At 42.6% G+C, this 20,108-nt stretch overlaps 1 protein-coding gene across 1 annotated transcript in view; it reads right to left on the bottom strand.

The window, feature by feature from the left end:
* The window catches only part of TPCN1 (two pore segment channel 1), a 58,408-nt gene that overhangs the window by 25,174 nt on the left and 13,126 nt on the right, over nt 1-20,108 (bottom strand). The window contains exons 2-8 of the mRNA XM_065417718.1: nt 8,918-9,042; nt 5,878-6,054; nt 4,453-4,566; nt 3,769-3,899; nt 3,094-3,182; nt 1,570-1,604; nt 648-706 (exon numbers count right to left, since the gene is read on the bottom strand). Coding sequence (XP_065273790.1) covers nt 648-706; nt 1,570-1,604; nt 3,094-3,182; nt 3,769-3,899; nt 4,453-4,566; nt 5,878-6,054; nt 8,918-9,042 — 730 coding nt within the window. The remainder of the gene's footprint in view (nt 1-647; nt 707-1,569; nt 1,605-3,093; nt 3,183-3,768; nt 3,900-4,452; nt 4,567-5,877; nt 6,055-8,917; nt 9,043-20,108) is intronic.

Genomic DNA, 20,108 nt, shown 5'->3' with positions numbered 1-20,108 from the left:
TCATATGGTTATGCAGACTATGTAGCTATACACAATATACACATTATGAACCTATACATTTGCTGCAAGAGTTTGAAATGCAGTGAAAATTATGTATCCCTAAACATCCCCAAAGTTTGATGGGCAACAGGGACTTACAAAATATCTATTGTTTATTTATGTTTTAATCAACAGTAATATTTTGCAGTTTTACAGAGATCTTATTCCAAGGATTTCAAGTTAATTAATCCTCACAATCATCCTAGAAAATGCACAAGCATCATTATGCCCATTTTACAGATGGGAAAAAGAGGCAGAGAGGTGAAGTGACTTCCCCATGCCTGTATAGTGTGTTAGCGGCAGACAAAGGAGCATAACTCAGACCTCTGTATTCTTAGACTTGTGCCTTAACAATGAGTCCATCCTTCCCCTTTAGTGGCTTCGTAATACTTAAGGGTGAACTACAGCAGTTCCTTCGACGTGGGTCATTGAACATTAGGCTGCAGTGAAGTACAGGTTCCCCATTGGGAAACACTGCTCTCATGCGACGAAGAAGAGGTCACATCTGCAGACCCAGAGGTTTCACAAATAAAAGATTTGCCGTGAGAGGCTTTTTCCAGGGGTGAGGGGAAGGGAGGGAGTCCCAGTAAAAGGAAGCATGGACTTACTTTGAAGTGGTCAGAAGAACAAAGAGATTCACAAGGCTGTTCTCTAAGGTATTGAAATACTGAAAGAGAAAACAAATACAAACCAGCCCCACATTGACACGGTCAAGGTTATAATTCCTTAACTCTCTTAGTAGCTCTTGACATGTTATTGCATGCCCCTTCTGTAGGCAAACAGAAAGGTGTGGCATGTGAAGAGTTAAAAAATTAAAGCTTGTCTGCACATTCCTGTAGGTTACTCCCAATACTTTCATCACCCTGTGGTTAGACTTGGCAGCTGGAACCTGTGGCTGTTGAGCAGTAAGGCCCCCATAGGTTGGGAGGATGAGAATAGGGTTTCTTATACCACTCTTTCACTGCAGACCCAACTGCCTCCCACTTGGGATGGAAAAGTACTATTTTCCTTAGACCTGTGATCAAGTGTCCCAGTTTTGGTGTATCACAAGAGGTTGCCAGCAGCTGTGCTGGGATCTCTTTATTGGGGATATTCACTTACCTATCCAGGCAGAAACACTAATAGCAGGGCAGCAAGGCACATCACGCTCCAGCCCACAGTGTCATGCACTGCACTATATATGCAGTTGCGGGTAGGGGAAGATGTGGCTTGCCCTGATTGGATTGAGACATCAAGAAGAGGGGGTGACAAATGTAGTGTCCCCTTTTGGATTTCCTGACATTGAGGGGACATCATTTACTGTTTCCCATTGGGGTCTGATCCTTGGTTAACTACGTTAAAAAAAATAAATGGTCAGTCATGGCCCTCTGCCCTTCTTATTGCTAACTCCAATTAAAACTGCACCCCCAGAGACAATCCATTCAGGAGAAAAACAATATCTATCCCATATATAGACTATTTGAATTTGGTTTTCAAGATGACCAAATGGGTCTTAAAAAGCTAAGTCTGAAGAATTTGTTGTTTACTTACAGGATCTGAGTGGTTAGAGGAAAACAGATAAAAACCTAGAGAAATGGAGGAAGGAAATGGGAAGGGGAAAAAAAAAAAAAAAAAAGGGACATTTAATTTCAAGCAACAAAATAACAGTCCCTTATCCTCAAATCGTGGCTATAAAACTCCAGAACATCAGCTAAATACTCTGTTATTTAATATCTGTATGCAGCATAATGCATGTGCACAGTGCTTTAGAGAGGAAGAAGATATAGGACCTCATTCTCCACTGCACCTCGTGTCAGCATTTATACCTATGCTAAATGGGTGCAAGTGAGTGGGGAATCCTAATTTGGTAGCATTGTACACACATTTTTATATAATTGTAAAGGACAAGAAGATGTGAGAATCAGGCCCACAGTCCCCATCCCAGATTAATCTGGAACATTGTTCTAAACATAAGGAGCAGCATGGAAGATGAGAGACCGAGGATATCAGGAGAGAAGGTGGCTGAGGGACAGAAAAAGGTGTCCCATGCCCTTGTCACCAGCACTAACATGCTTCTGCAGAAGACAGCAGGATTGGGGTTTGTGAATCCTTTTTTCCTGATCTGCCATTCCTTTCCTCTTTTTTCCTCTTTCATTACTGATTTTATCCCATCTTGATTGGTTTTATTCTCTCTTCCCTTTCTCAAACTTCTGCTTCCTCTCTCCTTCCCGCTCTTCTTATTCCCTTTTCTCCCCTACTCTCTCCCCTTCTCCAAAACAGCAAGAGGTTCTTCAGTCCAAAGATTTGGCACCTGCCCCCATAGTTGAAGATCCCCTCATATCCTTTCCCAGCTAGTGCTACAAAGGGTCAAGAGACCCAGAGAGCATTCTTTCATTTAACGAAGTCCCATGATTTGACTGAAGACCTGGCATGCTGAAAGCTTGGTCACACTGGCTGACCCTTAGGCTGGGCAGTGACTGTTTTGCAGAAGAGGCACTGCGTGCCAAAAGCTCACCATCCTTGGCATACTTAGTCACGCAACTGTTTAGCTCTCTAATACCATGAAGGTGAAAAGGTATTGTATACGCTACACAGTGCCAGTTCCGATACTGTAGACTCCTTGTACTTATCAACATGCATTCAAATGACCCCTCTGGAAAGCAAATTCTCCGAGACTCTCGGAGGGTGGCATTGTACAAGGCACAGTACAGACAGTAATTTTCAGAAGTTTAAATTGAACTTGCAGACTGAAGTTGATTAAGCAGAACTTGGAAGTCGCACACAAAGCATACAAGAACTCCTTTTGGCAAAGTTCCCTATTTCCCTTGTCACTTGTGATGTTAACTTACGGGGCTGAAATCCCTGATTCCTATGTTTTCCAACTCTTCACCTGCCCTCACCTCCCAGCTAATTATGAAATGAATCCGACAGAAAGGAAGTGAAGCGCTCGTCAAGACATCTTATGTCCATTCAGCTTTACATTCCCCCCTGCTCTTTTGTGGCACATATACAATAATTATTGCGAGGTACCATACAAGAAAGCAGATTGCCTTTGTGAAAAGTTAAGCTACTTACCTAGGATGGCAAAAATCACCATGAAGAAAAGGAGGAGGAGGAGGATGTCAATGAAAGGAGGGAGAGACTGGAAGATCTGTCGCAGGTTTCTGAAAAGGAGGAAACATTTACTCCATATTTTAAAACTGCAACCTGTGCATGTGCACCAGAAAGTGAGGATGGATCAATTCTACATTGGCAAGCCGATAAACTGGAGAATCTAGTCAGTCTTTTTCCATCTCTCACTTCAATGATTGGGAATGGAATGCTCAGGATTTCTAGCACATTGTTAAGTTCCGTTAGCTCTGAGAAATGAGAATCTCAAACTCATTCCCTAGACCCAGGTCTCCCATGCAGCAGTACAATGCTACACCGTCCCCAGAACATCTAGTCATTTTCCAAGGCATATTTAGTTTCTTTGCAGTCAGTTTTCAGGTAACGCATGTGATACAAGTTTCACCATGTCAATTTCTTTCTGCAGGGTTAAGACATACTGCCTCCCAATAGGGCCAAAACACGAGAATTCAAAGGTACAGTAACATTTCTGAGACTGCCTTGCTACTATTCTGCTTTCTCACACATCTCCAGGGTAAATATGAAGTCTCTATGAAAAAGGCCTGGACAACCACAAAGCTTTAGTTTGATCTCCTCAGCCATGACTGCAGGAATCAGCCAGTCGGCCAGGTAGCCAGTCACCTTCTGACCGCTCCACAGTAGCGACAGTCCACCAAGAAGATACACCGCAAAGCTCTTGTTATCCGGACGTGCGAGGTCTGACGCACCAAAACCACTATTGCTTCTACAAACTGCACTAACAGCACACAGGTCTGCAAGGAGGGGAAAAAAGGGGAAGTGATCAGCATTACAAAGGTAACTTCCTCTTCTTCCCTCCCCATTCCCGATTAGTGAGACAAAAATCTTCTTAAAGTTGGCTGAACTGTAAGTTTGACAGCCAGTATAGAGAAAAGCAAAAGAGCAGAGTTGTAGTGTTCAGGCACAGACAGAGAAAGCATGGCCTGCATTACTCTTATGCCATTTCCCAACAGCCAGACAATGGAATAGCGTTCGCGGAGCGGAGGAAACAAAAGTTGTGAAAGTGTATCTAGAGCGGTACAAGTTCATAGATAGTACACAGGGATACCAGCTGTGTTGCAGAGTTTTGTGACTGTGATAACCAGGGAAAGAGATTTTAAGGAGGTGAAAAGAACCCCAAAATTCAGACATGCACAATAGTCACATAATATCAGATGGAAGTTGGGAGACAACTCAATAAATGCCCTATATTTAATCGCCCAATATTTATTCTGGTTCTTTGGTTACAGAAGACATTGAAGGAGAAATAATATTGAAGACAGACAGGCAGTGGGGCAGGCAGCTTACCTTAACCATGGTTCTTTTGTGTCTGATATAGGTGTAAAAGCCCATCCATCTCATCTTCATAGAAAGTTCAAAGACCACAACCACTAACGCAAAGAGCTCCAGGGTGGCATGGATCTGCAATCAGACCACCAATAAATTTTACCTCTCATTTCCACTGGTTCCAGAAACCAGTTTTACCCTCCCTTCTCAAGAAGCTCGTGACTTCTGTAACAAACCTCTGCTTTGTAGCAGTCAGGCTTTTTCTACAGAGATAGAAGACCTGAATATATATTGAAAACATCTGCACAATCAGAATAAACAGTCCTCTGTCTTTTAAACATTCTTAAAGTTAGCCTGGCACTAATATTCTAAGGGTTAGATTAATGTTCAGCATTAATTGACAACAGCTGCTGAGCACTTTGGAAAAATCCAGCCTCATATCATTTAGCATTTTCTCTAACAAGGGTTACCTTTGATTGAAATGTTTTCTGTTTGGTGTTATCCCAGAAATAATGTGTGATAAAAAACAGTCAATGAAAACTATTTTGCCATTTTTGATGAGCTACTGATGTGTGATAAGTATTTATTTCCATGTAATTACCTCAGTACACTTTTTGCACATCTGTAACTAAGAAATGGCTTTTTTTTGAAAGATCCAAGTCTGGCATATACCTCCCAATGCAGTACGGGAATAAGAGCTGAATGGAAAAAGAGCTTGCATATATGAAAAAGTTATGATCAGAAATAGCACCCTGAACAACCATGGTAATAACCCTTAGCACTTAATTGTTAGGGTCAGCTTCTCTGTTTGCAGGTGCAAGTGCACTCAGAAATCAGAGTGCTTGCACTTCTCACTATCTGATCTGTAGCCACAAAGTCATCTGATTTGCACTCATAATTCATTTTTGCAGACACCCTACACCCACTGAAAGGGAGGCTGGGCCTTTGAAAAAAATCTAACCATAAAGCTTCAAAGCACTTTAAAATGAATTCTCACAAACACGGAGAAGCAAAGTAAATATCTTTATATCCATTATAAACCTTGGGAAACTGAGGCATAGAGCTTCAACAACTTGTCCACATTACAGGAGGAATCTGAGCAAGAGCTGGGATTAGAACGGTATTCTCAAACATACCAGGGGACAAAGATCTGAAATGTTTGCATTCTAAGAGCTGCTAATGATTCTGTTTGAATACATCATGGGTAGTATGGTCTGGGATGATGGTGACCTTTAAAAGCATCATACATATGTCCTGTCTTGCTCGTTGACCTGAGTGAGCCTGATCTCATGGAAAAGGAATTCTGCTCTATCCATATCCAGTGCAAAACAACACTGCTTCTGCTCCCCCCCATGCCCTTAAACAAACCAGATGGTATTTCTGGGGCTGCTGCCTTCTCTCTGTGTCCATCCACTCACGTCATCGTTCTGTGACTGAACTACGTACATAGATGCCAAGGCGAAGAATGGGGACAGCAGGGGCCTCGCAGAGGGACAGCAGCAGGAGCAGCAGTGCCGTGATCAGCTCCATTAGGTAGAAAAGGTGATTGTGTACAAAGAGGTAGGCAGCCAGTGCTTTGGCATTCTTGGGGTGGGTGAAGAATTTATCATTGTTTTCTCCTTCCTATAGAAAATAATAGCAGCAACATTAGTAATGTTTTACACTACAAGAGCACCTTCCATCCAAGGAACACAAATCTTACATACATCAAGTTAGTTTCACAATTGCCCTGTGAGGGAAGTAGTGTTATTCCCTTTTTACAGAGTGGTAAGCTGATTCATTGAGTGGTTAAGTGTCTTCTTCAACTGGCAGAGATAGGACTAGAACTCAGAAGCTTTGGGTCCCAAGGCCATGCTCTAACCACTAGGTGACATTGCATATATTATACACGAGGCACACCCCACTTTTTCTGTATGTATATTTCAGTAGTACAAAATACATTAAGAGCTGTGAGCTTCCCACTTAGAAAGCTATTAGTTTCTTAGGAAAAGGAAGTGTCCAGGTCATTTTGCAGGGTAGCCAAAGAAACTTAGCTGACACTTCAAACAAACTCTGGGGTTTTGTTTATTTTTAATTTCCACATTTGTGACTTCCACATCAAACTGATCAATGTATCCAGGACAGAACGCTAGAGAACTCAGATAAGCTCAGGGCCAGCTGGTTAACAGTCATGGTTTCTTATCCTGACCTTGCAAAATGACTGTGCAAGGAACATCCTTTTGTAGAACACAAATACTGTCCAGTACATTCTGGAAAGTAATGTGGGAAGCTGGAGACCATGAAAAATTAAAGTGGTCTATATGCTGATGTGTCATTCCCTCTTGCTTCAGCATCTTAACAACATTAAAAGTTCAGTTACTCCACTCCAACAGTTTGCTTGCAACCGATTTATAGCAGTAGCTTTACTACTACTTTAGCCCGTAAGAAAAAGACTGCTCCGGTTCCAATGAGCTTACGTTTAAATAGTTCTCAGTCTTCCAATATAGGACCATCAAGCAGCCACTTCTATTGTTTAAGCTAGAGTTTCTCACACTGTGGACCAGTGGTGACCTGCAGAGCACTTGCTGGTTTGTCTGAAGTCATCACCTGGTGCTGGCTAGTTTTTTCCAACTGGGACAGTTAAATATATGTTATATACGTCCCTAAAATTACATTTCTAGGTAAGGCAAGCAATTGATGAAGTTACTATGAGGACGTTAAGCAATTATGGATGGGAGGTTGGTACTTGTGGTCAGGAGTGGGAGGTGAGGTCAGGTCCACAGGACAGTTTTTCCATTAAGAGGGGATCCATACTATAAATGTGAGCTAACAATCCCAACTATACATATAAAATGATGGGGTCTAAATTAGCTGTTACCACTCAAGAAAGATCTTGGAGTCATTGTGGATAGTTCTCGAAAACATCCACTCAACGTGCAACGGCAGTCAAAAAAGCAAACAGAATGTTGGGCATCATTAAGAAAGGGATAGTGAATAAGACAGAAAATATCATATTACCTCTATATAAATCCATGGTATGCCCACATCCTGAATACTGTGTGCAGATGTGGTTGCCCCATCTCAAAAAAAGATATATTGGAATTGGAAAAGGTTCAGAAAAGGGCAACAAAAATTATTAGGGGTATGGAACGGCTGCCATATGAGGAGAGATTAACAAGACTGGGACTTTTCAGCTTTGAAAAGAGACAACTAAGGGGGGATATGATTGAGGTCTATACAATCATGACTGGTGTGGAGGAAGTAAATAATGAAGTGTTATTTACTCATAACACAAGAACTAGGGGTCACCAAATGAAATGAATAGGCAGCAAGTTTAAAACTAACAAAAGGAAGTATTTCTTCACACAATGCACAGTCAACCTGTGGAACTCTTTGCCAGAGGATGTTGTGAAGGCCAAGACTATAACAAGGTTCAAAACAGAAATAGATAAACTCATGGAGGATACGTCCAGCATCCAGGATGGGCAGGGATGGTGTCCCTAGCCCCTGTTTGCCAGACACTGGGAATGGGCGATGGGATGGATCACTTGATGATTACCTGCTCCGTTCATTCCCTCTGGGGCACCTGGCATTGGCCAATGTTGGAAGACAGGATACTGGGCTAGATGGACCTTTGGTCTGACCCAATATGGTCGTTCTTATGTAACAACTTCGTCCTATTTAATCATCTCACAAGGAAAGAGCCAATTCTCAATAGTTAAGTTTAAGCTCATGTTGTGTTTAACTGTTTATATGTTAACAGTCAGTTTGGTGATCCAGATTGCAAACAGGACAAAAAAAAAACCTAAACCAGATGAAACACAAGCTCCCACTCAGAGACAGAGCTAGCTTTACATCAGCAGGACATTCTTATCCAGGCCTGACCCAAAACAAACTTGCAGAATGAAAAAGAGCCAAATTCTGTCTTTTGGTAACTAACCAATTCAGAACATTCTTGGGCTGCTATGCCCTATAATTCAGATAGCAAACTCTAGCCTGAAGCTGCTAATTTGGATAAACAATCGAGTGCTATTTAAGTTATGTCTACTTCATTTCAAGGACATCATCAATATGGCAATTGGTCAAGACAGCAACAAGAATAATTCTTGGATCTGAAGGGCTCAGCCTACAGTATGTGCCATAATCAGGTAGACAATGTATTAACTCAGCGAACTTCCAATATAAACATGAGTTCACATTAGACTTAAATGAGATTGAATGATTTGCTCAGGATCACACAGTGAGTCTGGCAGAGTTAGGAATAGAACCTAAATCTCCCAAGTCCTCATCTTTTGTTCTAATGGGAGACACTCCCATTTAGAGAACCAACCCTGCAACCTTGAAACTTCATTATTAAATATAGAAAGCTGCATTTGTGATCATGATTTAAAAGTCCACATTACCAATTTACACATCAAAGGTTTACTCCCCTGTTCACAAGCCCTTGATGAGCAATTTCAAACACAGGGTGGATACTTCTACCACAACACTGAATAGCAGGCCTCACCTGGAGGTAGATTGCTGCCTCTTGGTAGTTCATTTCCCAGTTGTGTCTAGCAGATCTTTGCTGAGAATGGTAGTCCCCTGTTGCTGGGCTAGACACATCGTTAACAATGTCATAGCTGCCTCCATCTGTATCCGTAGGACAGGGCAAAGAGAGAGAGAGGGAGAGAGGGAGAGAGGGGTACAATTAAGTAGGCCCAGTTTGATCAGGGAGAATGCACCAGCCTTGTCTGGAACACAAGCAGGTCAGGTATCATGTATTAAGACAAGTGACAAGCATCAAGTGACACCTGAACACAAAGTGACAATGTAGACACTGGATAAATGATTCTTCACAAGAAGCAGCTTTCAAAAGCTAGCATGTTATGATCAGCTCTCTTGAACTCAGCAGTTAAGGACTTCTGAATGCTTGAACATGAGCTTCTCTCAAAACAGAGAGTCACCTGCCCATTTAACATAAGAAGACTGTCTCTTGGTTCATGACATTAATGCTTTCAGGTTCATACCTCTACCATCAAGAGCAACAAATTAAGAGGAGATGGCAAACTTCTGAAAACCTCTTTGGGGGCATGCAACCCAGAAAAAAAAAAAATACCGCAAAACTTTATTTTTAGACCAAATACTAGGGAAGACTAAGGAAGAGTAATGGGTTACAGCAAGCAACAGAAACTAAATCAGAATACTTAACATTGATAGACAGCGTTATATTTTCAGTGTTCTGTAGTCATTAATTCATCTGCACAACACTTCTGCAATACAAGTAAATATCAATATCCCCATCTTACAGCCTAAGAGAGAAAGTTAATTGTCTATCTTCATGTCCTAGGTTACTTTAAAATTTTTGGGGTCTTTTTAATCTCTAAAGAACCACACAAACAAAGAGTGCTCTATCATTTATATAAGATTCCATACACAAAATCCTTGTATAAAAAAGGGTATTAGGGATAACTGCAATATTTCCCCCCAACTCAAATCCTAAAAAGCAAGGAAACAAGTTATGGGACACTACATAGCAAACTTCCTATGACAGTGACATTGTTGGTGGGCATGTGTGAAAACCAAATATTTGCTGACACTGAGGTTGTAATTGCACTACCACAGAGACAACACCCCCATGTCCAAGAAGATCATTATCCCTGTTTTACAGATGGGAACGGAGACACAGAGAGGCTAAGACTTAATTTTTCAAAAGTAATCAGTGATTGCAGATGTCCAAGTTTTTGGTGGTTGCTCAGTCAATCCTTTTTGAAAATTAGGTTCCTTTAAGGTTTGGATACCCAAAACAAGAGATACCAAAAATTCACGTGTCACCTTTTTTAAACGTTAGGTCAAAGTAACTCACCCAAGGTCACACAAGAAGCCCGTGGCACAGCAAAGACATGAACCCAGTTCTTCTGAGTTCCAGTCCTGTACTTTAACTACAAGTAAAATCTTCCTCCGTGGTAGTTTCCTTACAGAGGTACACATAAGAATAGTTTTGCTGAGTCTCAGCATGGGAAGTAGTTGGATTTTCCTCTACAAAAGCCCCAGTCCTGTTGTTTCAAAGTTGCTATGCAGCAATTCTTAATCTCTGTGTTAGGAGTAGGGCCCTACATCTGTGGAAAAAGTGTCACGGACCATGAAATCAGACCTCCGCCGTGAAATCTAGCTATTGTAGGGGAGGGACAGGGCTGCAGAGGGGGGGGGGGGGGCTTGCCAACCGAGGGCTCCTACCGTGCCCCCTGCTCCAGCTGCTAGTCCCCTCTGGGATGGGATGGGACTTACTCTTCCCCTGCACAGCCACTCTGGGGAGGAGATCAGATCCACCTCTGGATACCTACCCAAGCTGCAGGAAGTTGCCGGAAGTGGGTCTGATTTCCCCCCATGCTGCTGGGAGCACCCCAGACAGGGGCTCCTAGTCCCAGCCGGGCTGGGGAGGGACTTGCTCTTCCCCAGCATGACCACACTTGGAGGGAGATCAGACCCATCTCCAGGTACCTCCTGCAGCTGCAGGAAGCTCTGGGACTGGGCAGCAGCCCAAGAGGCTGCCAGAGGTGTAGGTAGGTCTGATCTCCCCCAGAGAGCAGCCATGCATGGGAAGAGCAAGTCCTGTCCCAACCCACCCTGGCTGGGACTAGCAGCTAGGAGCCCCTGGCTGGGGCACTCCCAGCATGGGGGAGATCAGACCCGCCTACACCTCTGGCAACCTCCTGTGGCTGCAGGAAGCTCCAGTGGTGCTGCCTTCAGATCCCATGTCCCCTCTACAACAGCTTTTGGACATCCACCCCCAACCCTCTCTTGGGTCAGGACCCCCACGGTTATAATTACATCTGAAATTTCAGATGTAAATATCTGGAAACATGCAATTAACTAATTTTCACAACCTATGGCTGTGAAATTGACCAGAATGGACCATGAATTTGGCAGGACCCCAGTTATGAGACTTTATCTGGGGGTAGGGAGAAACTGTAACTGTGCTTTCCTTCCTTTTCTCTTTGCTACAATGTTCATGCAGATTTGCTGAGGCACTTTGCAGCAAGGTCCTTCTCAAATGCCAGAATAACCCCATACACTGATGATTCAGTTCCTGTAGTACCCCTCTGGAAGCACCGGGGCAGACCTGACCAATATTCTGGAGCACACCAAGGAGAAGTAATTGAAAGTAACTGCCTATAAGGACATGGCATGCAAAGGACTGACAGCCCTTGTGTCAATGCAGCATGACAATTGCATTCTAACCTGGAATCAAATGAACATAAACACAGCTGCAGAGTGACCATAAAGAGCTTTGAGATCCCAGACTTCAAAGTGATCTAAACATGCAGTGTTCATTCTATTCTTTCTTATCTTTTTCAACATGTGGATGAATTTGGTGACTATTTAATTCTCTTCTCCACTGAAGCTTCCATGAATGCAATGCTACAGAACGCTGAAGCCCAACGTTTTCTATTTATCCACAACAGGTGCAGCATTTTTTAAATGAAAGATTATAATCTGCAAACATTTCTTAGAAACCTTTATTTGTGGGATCTGCTTTATTATTATTTTTAAAAGGATTGTGCGTGTGCGCATATTTCAAGGAGACTAACTCCCTTATGTAAATTTTAGACTGACAGCAGAAGCCGCCAAGTATCCTGGTCAGAGAGAATGTTTAGTGGAATTACACAGGGACCATGCTTTCATCAGTATTTGCTAACCTCTCAGCACATATACATTTTTCAGTCAATATAAAAAAAAAACCTTTATATTTTCAAATCCCCAGCCCAACAAAGCAAAGACCTCATTGGGAACTCTGCCCAGCACAAGGTTCAAACTTCATCTCATGACCCAAATGAATGAAAGGTTTTTTTCCAGTTACACCCACCCGCCCCTCTCTTTTGGAGCAGAGACTAAAATGGAAATTTCAAGCCCAGAATGGTGAAATGTTTAGAAAAGTTATTAGCATGCAAAGGAAACAGAATTGTAATGGAAACCTAGTTTGTTGCCTTAACTACATACAGTTTTGTAACTGGCACCTACTACTTCTGCATTTCTTAAGTGTTTAAATTCATAATTCTAATAGTGCATTAATATACATCTTTGCTAAATACATTATTATAGAATCATAGAATATCAGGGTTGGAAGGGACCTCAGGAGGTCATCTAGTCCAACCCCCTGCTCAAAGCAGGACCAATTCCCAACTAAATCATCCCAGCCAGGGCTTTGTCAAGCCAGACCTTAAAAACCTCTAAGGAAGGAGTTTCCACCACCTCCCTAGGTAACCCATTCCAGTGCTTCACCACTCTCCTAGTGAAAAAGTTTTTCCTAATATCCAACCTAAACCTCCCCAACTGCAACTTGAGACCATTACTCCTTGTTCTGTCATCAGGTACCACTGAGAACAGTCTAGATCCATCCTCTTTGGAACCCCCTTTCAGGTAGTTGAAAGCAACTATCAAATCCCCCCTCACTCTTCTCTTCTGCAGACTAAACAATCCCAGTTCCCTCAGCCTCTCCTCATAAGTCACGTGCTCCAGCCCCCTAATCAGTTTTGTTGCCCTCCGCTGGACTCTTTCCAATTTTTCCACATCCTTCTTGTAGTGTGGGGCCCAAAACTGGACACAGTACTCCAGATGAGGCCTCACCAATGTCGAATAGAGGGGAACGATCACGTCCCTCGATCTGCTGGCAATGCCCCTACTTATACAGCCCAGAATGCCGTTAGCCTTCTTGGCAACAAGAGCACACTGTTGACTCATATCCAGCTTCTTGTCCACTGTAACCCCTAGGTCCTTTTCTGCAGAACTGCTTCCTAGCCATTCGGTCCGTAGTCTGTAACAGTACATGGGATTCTTCCGTCCTAAGTGCAGGACTCTGCACTTGTCCTTGTTGAACCTCATGAGGTTTCTTTTGGCTCAATCCTCTAATTTGTCTAGGTCCCTCTGTATCCTGTCCCTACCCTCCAGCGTATCTACCACTCCTCCCAGTTTAGTGTCATCTGCAAACTTGCTGAGAGTGCAGTCCACGCCATCCTCCAGATCATTAATGAAGATATTGAACAAAACCGGCCACAGGACCGACCCCTGGGGCACTCCACTTGAAACCGGCTGCCAACTACACATGGAGCCGTTGATCTCTACCCGTTGAGCCCGACGATCTAGCCAGCTTTCCATCTACCTTATAGTCCATTCATCCAGCCCATACTTCTATAATTTGCTTAACGCCCGTGAGGACAAAATTTCTGAAAATATATCCTGCAAACAAAGTATTAACAGAAGTGGAAACTCAAAAAGGAACTCAACCCATTAGCAATAAACATCCATTTGACCTATGGCAGGATGTTAGGGATAAAAAGGGACCTCTGAGAAGCTGTAAAAATTGACCCAGAACTGAGGGTAGGGGGTGAGCTGTGGAAATCCTCTTAACTGCTGGTATCAACTGGCTGAGAGTACATGGCTACTTTCTGGAGACAAGTATATTTATACCGTCCCTATTTTCCACCATCGTGAAATATCACCAGGACACGTGGGCCAACTGCAGTTTGAAAGCAATTTCACTTGATTTACTTCATAGACTGCAGCTCCTTTGTGGGCTGGGCTTGTGTCCAGGTGCCTCATCCACTCACTCAGACTTGCCCAGTTTGATACAAGTCCTAAAACGATTGGAAGCTTTCAAAATATCAGAACTGATTTATTTCATTTCTCTTTTTCAAAAATATTTCACCACCACCAAAACTTGACAATACCCACAACATTTAAGAGCATCAAAACTTAAGGTCAGATCAATTTAGCCACAGGTGTGTAGCATTAGATGCTTTTTCCTTTAATCTCTAAAATAATGTTTTTGAAAGAGAGGCACCTTTCCTTGAATGGAATCACACCAACATTTTGAATGGAAAGAAAAGGCAGCACTGGGTTAAACAAAAACTTTCCCAACATTTCATACACAAGATGCTCACTGCTGAAATACAAATGAGATGTCCCAGGGGAAATAAGTGCAAATACAACAACAGCTCTCAGAGACATGAGTCAGAAACAAAAACTCCGGAGACTGCTACGTATTCTCTCTGCCCAAAACAAACATCTCCATGCTAGTCTCACGTAGAATGGAAAACTGATTAGTGAAGTGTCCCATTGCAGAACTCCATTTACTCGATCTGCTTATTCCCATTGGGTTCCAGAAGGTTGATCTAGAATCCCAAGGCACTAGTATCATCTGGCTAGAATAATAATACATTTAAAATGTGACTCTCTGACTCTTGCTTGGCAGCCATCCAGGTAGCTAATTTCCTCAGCTGCTCCCCCGATAACAATGACACAGACTAATGCAACCCTTCACTCTGCTCCGATCATGCTGTGGAACAGCCCCAATGGCATTTACCATTAGTGTCAGGCTCAGTCAGATAGGAGGATCTCTCCACGGGACTCTCGGAAGAGTGGATAGCAGGCTGCTTCCACCACTGCATGTCAGCCTTTGCCTCAGGACGCAGATGCAGGATATTTGGAGATGGCAGAAGGAGAAGAGTCAAACAATTTAAGTTCTCCCCTCTCTGTTGTCTGAAAGTTTCTTTTCACCTTCAGAGCTTACTCAAGGTTTTAAGAAAAGCTAAACAAACTAGATTCCCTTTTACTCTCTGCAAAACAAAACCCACAAAAGAACAATTTGTTCCTGTGTGGAAAGTGGCTCAAGGCTCCGGTTAAAAGTTCGTCCCGGCCATACCAGAGACAGGATGCTTTGATTTCTCAGAAGGCTTAGCCACTGGATGAAGAGTTTCTAAAATTAATTCTAGTTATAAAGCAAGAACTCATTTGCACTTCCCCCTTCTTTTCTTGGCACGCATCAGAATCTGCTCACCCCAACAAATGTACCGCTAAACGATTCCGCAAAGTGCTGAGTGATCTATGTAAAGAACCCCCTCTCCCAACCAAAAACATCTGAAAATGTTTTGGGAAGTTCATAGTACAAAGGGTGCAAAGAAATAAACCAGCTGAACTGCTCACACAGATGGTAATATTTCCTCCACACTGATGTAACTTATCACAGACATTCCCTTAAAAAAAAATAAAAATAAAAGCCAGCTGGCCTGCTTACACAAGGCATCCGGAATGATACTGCAGGGATTCCAACATTTTCATTCACCAGAGCAAAGCACGCTCCAGTGTAAATAGCTTCCATATGCCATCATTAAAAATAAAGAGAGAGAAAGGAGGGGCACAAATAATAAAAAAAAAAACATTCCTCATGCCAAACAGCTCCCTTTATTAAACAAAGTTCCCTGCCACGGGAGAAAGAAAAAACTCTATTGGTCAGCAGCGTAAGCAACTTCTGCCATGGAGATTTGGGCAAGAGGTACGCAGCTTTCAGAAATGGATCAATGCCAACACACAACTTACACACAGCCATGTGTAAACCAGCAATAAGTATGCTGGTCCATATGACAGAACGAGGAGCGGAGCAATGAAAAAGGAAGTCCCCCTGTGAGTTGGGACAAATCTCCTTCACCATTCTGCATTTCAATCCAAGTGGATATCAATTTGGCAAAAAAGTCTTCAACTCCATTTCTTTGATGTAGGGTGGTTTGTTTTTCTTTAAACCCCTTCTCCCCACAACAAGCAAACTGATAAATATAAAGTTATAATACAAACCATGTAGAGTCTCTCATATTTCCCCAAATCTCCATGCTTGGCTTCTGCTTACCACTTCCCCTGTGATTTTCTCTTTTCTGGATGTAACACACCATTTAAGGTGTTGAAGCAAAACAGCCTTAGCTGCTTCTAGTTAGCTCCTCAGCTGACTACAAACCCTGGCTAGGAATTAACAGCCAGTCAGTAAGGCTACCTCCTAGGGGCACCACTGAGGTGTGCCTTAACAGGGTTTTTGATTGCTATCTTACCTACCATTTCCATACATATGCCCACTTCAAAATTCCATTCAATCTGAGGTTTATCTTCAGTGTTTGCATTGTTACCATTTGCCAGTGCTTAGTTATCTACTTTGCCCCACCATTCCATCATGTTGGAATATTTGACTGTCTGAATCAACTGCTGACAGATCAGGAGTGCTTCACTGAGGGAGGGCATGCATCCAGTAGCACTAAATGACAGGCACTCGAGTAGGGAAACAATTCCTGAAACACCTGAATTTCCTTCTCTATAATATTTTGGATCCCTTGCAGTCAGGCACAAAGACAGCACTGACTGTTCTGATGGACAATCGCCTTGTGGCTATGGACAAAAATCAGACATCCTGGCTAATGCTGTTGGCTTTACTGGTGGCCTTACCTCCCCTGATGGCCTGGTAAGGATGGATGTGGTTGCATTAGGCAGGCTTCATTCATTTCCTTCAGAGAGGGGTCAGACAGTTCTTCTCTGAAAGCCCCTTACCAGTAGAGGGATCAGCACTATTGGTCCTTCTGGTTAAACACGTGAAGCCACTGGAAGGATATTGCAAGAAACTATGGGACTGTAGTGGATCAGCATTCTTCTTCAATGCAAAACAGTCCAGATGCCCTTCTCTCCCAACGCCTGAAGCAGAGACCTGAATAAACTAAGTTCAATCCAGGCAAAAACAGAGGTGATGGCTGTTGACAGGAAGCAGCATCAGGAGCGATGAAGTTACATCAGCATCATGAAGAAGTCTACCTTCCAAATGCCAACATGGATCTTGATGGACTGATCTCTGCTCCTGGACTCTCCAGCTAAGAGACTGCACCCGCTCTTCTCGGATGCTGACTGAGTCACGATACTCTGTACTTCCGACATTTCAAGGCTCGTCTCACCCTGTGGGAGAGAACACTGAAACCCACCTGGAAAGCACTGCCAATTTGACATTTAGCTGATCATCGTATAGGTAGTGTGGGCCAATGAGAGCACAACTCACCAGTGCTTCACATGCTGTTTGACTGCCAGTTAAATTTTACGTCTAATTTCAAGATTTTGGACCTCATATTTAAAGCTCTGCATATACTAGAGCCCCAATAATACAGAAATGGCCTGTTGCACACATCCTCTTTCCCACTCCTTGTGGCAACTGCATTTGACAGGAATGCTGTGTGTGACTGATGGTACCCAGCTCCGAACAGGTAAGACCCATGAAGGTGGAATTCACTGTCAATAGAGATCAAGCTGAACCCAAACCCTGGTACCTACAGGGAACATATAAGCACTCTCATACCACTCTCCTGAAGGCTCTCTCTCTTTCATACCAGATGAAGGAGGAAGAATCATGGCTGGGCACTATGGGAAGCAAGTCACCCGGGGTTTTTTATTGGTTTGTTTAGGTTTTGGTTTTTTGAGCCAGTGGCTTTGTTACTGGGGGGCAGGGGATGAGAGCCATGGTCTTGTCTGGGAGAAGACCTGATGTACTTTACATTCATATGATGGTACCTGGATCCTATGGGTTGAGCACCATAAATAGTAAGTGCAATAAGCATGCATGGGATCCCTCTGGAGCAGGGATTTAAAAAAAAAAAAAAAAAAAAAGATATCCAGAGTAGCCTAAACAAGTTACTATTGTAATTTTGGTGCCCAGAACATACAGCGTGTCCCCAATGACAGGCACTGTCATGCCACTCTGTTTCAAGAGAAATAATATGTTGACTTGAAAGGTTAGCATGATATGCAGACAGTGTGTCATTAAAAAGAATGGTTGGTTTCAGCCAATCACAATTGTTAGCAGCCACAAAGTATGCAAATCTCTGTCCTCTCATTAGCTACTCCCACACCCTCTATAGACAACCAAATAATACGGTCACCTCAGTGTCTCTTTTAATGCGCTGTCTCAAAAATATTTAATTTTCAGCTATTTTAGCATAAAACAATTGGCTGGTACATCCTGTTAACAGTAACTGTAACCAGGACTATAAAGCAGCCTTGCCTTCTGCCTCAGTGTTTAGTCCACAATACAATTACCTCATAAAAACAAGGCACTCTCAAGTTAACATCCAAACGACTGGATTATGAACATTTTAAATGGGAGTTGAATACACATGCTGAAGGATGAACAGACCCCCTCCCCAGCACGGAAAGCTATTTTAAATATATTATCACCTCTTTTATAAACCATGCTGCCTAACTTCTCATATCAAAACACAACACACACAGAAACTGCACCGTTTGTCTAGATGAATCTATGGCATCTGCGTTAACGTTTGTGCTACACACACTTAAAATATTGGTATGCGAACGTTACAACGTTCTAGGGAACCAAAGACAATTCTCATTTTTGGTACAACAGTGCTCCTAGTGCACTACTGTAGTAGGAGGTACCATGTTATCCGATGTACACTTTACATCTTAATATTAAATGAACAGTTTGTTTAATGACTTGTAAACAATTTCAAATGATGAAAAACATAAGATCCTCTTGTGACGGGTTGGATCACAGAAACCCCCTTGGGAGCTGCCACCTGATGTGTAAAGACTACCCCTGCTCCTGTTTTCCCTGCCGGCTCAGGACTCCAGCACCCTGTCTTGCTGAGTCAGACACTCCTGTCTGGCTCCAACACAGACCCAGGGTCTGAATCACTTGTCCCAAAGCTGCAAGTTTACCTGAAAACAGCTCACAGTAGTGTGCTTGTCTTTAGCACTCAGATGCCCAACTCCCAATGGGGTCTAAACCCAGATAAATCCGTTTTACCCTGCATAAAGTTTATGCAGGGCAAACTCATAAATTGTTCGCCCTCTATAACACTGATAGAGAGATATGCACAGTTGTTTGCTCCCCCAGGTATTAATACATACTCTGAGTAAATTACTAAATAAAAAGTGATTTTATTAAATACAGACAGAAGGATTTAAGTGGTTCAAAGTAGTAACAGACAGAACAAAGTAAGTCACCAAGTAAAAAAGTAAAATGCGCAAATCTATGTCTAATCAAACTAAATACAGATAATCTCACCCTCAGAGATGCTTCAGTAAGTTTTTCTCAGACTGGACACCTTCCAGGCCTGGGCACAATTCTTTCCCCTGGTACAGCTCTTGTTCCAGCTCAGGTGATAGCTAGGGGATTCTTCATGATGGCTCCTCTCTCCCCTTTGTTCTGTTCCACCCCTTTATATATCTTTTGCATAAGGCGGGAACCCTTTGTCCCTCTGGGTTTCCACCCCCCCTCACTGGAAAAGCACCAGGTTAAAGATGGATTCCAGTTCAGGTGACATGATCACATGTCACTGCAAGACTTCATTGCCCACTTGCCAGCACACACATATACAGGAAGACTAACAGGTAAACACAACCATCTGCAGACAATGGTCCTGGTTAATGGGAGTCATCAAGATTCCAAACCATCATTAATGGCCCACACTTTACATAATTACAATAGGCCCTCAGAGTTACATTTTATATTTCTAGTTTTAGATACAAGAGTGGTACATTTATACAAATCAGATTATCATACTCAGTAGATTATAAGCTTTGTAATGATACCTTACAAGAGACCTTTTGCATGAAGCATATCCCAGTTACGTTATATTCACTTATTACCATATTTTCTCTAAAACTATCCCAGTTATATTATATTGACTTATTATCAAGTTTTTATAAAACCATATAGACTGCACAACGTCACACCTCTTACAAACCATCTCCTATGCAAACCGGTTTCCCTGTGGCAAGTACAGTGCATTTTCACATGAAAAAAACAATGGAAAGGACAGCATAAAAGAGCAAAGATGAAAATAAAAACTTAACCAAGCAACCTCAGTTATTGCATTAAGACATGTACAACCCCCTTATGC

Source organism: Emys orbicularis, chromosome 16 (genome assembly GCF_028017835.1).
Source record: "Emys orbicularis isolate rEmyOrb1 chromosome 16, rEmyOrb1.hap1, whole genome shotgun sequence".
Lineage (NCBI taxonomy): Eukaryota > Metazoa > Chordata > Testudines > Emydidae > Emys > Emys orbicularis.
Note: the sequence above shows the minus strand (reverse complement) of the source record. Positions and strands in the feature narration are given on the sequence as shown.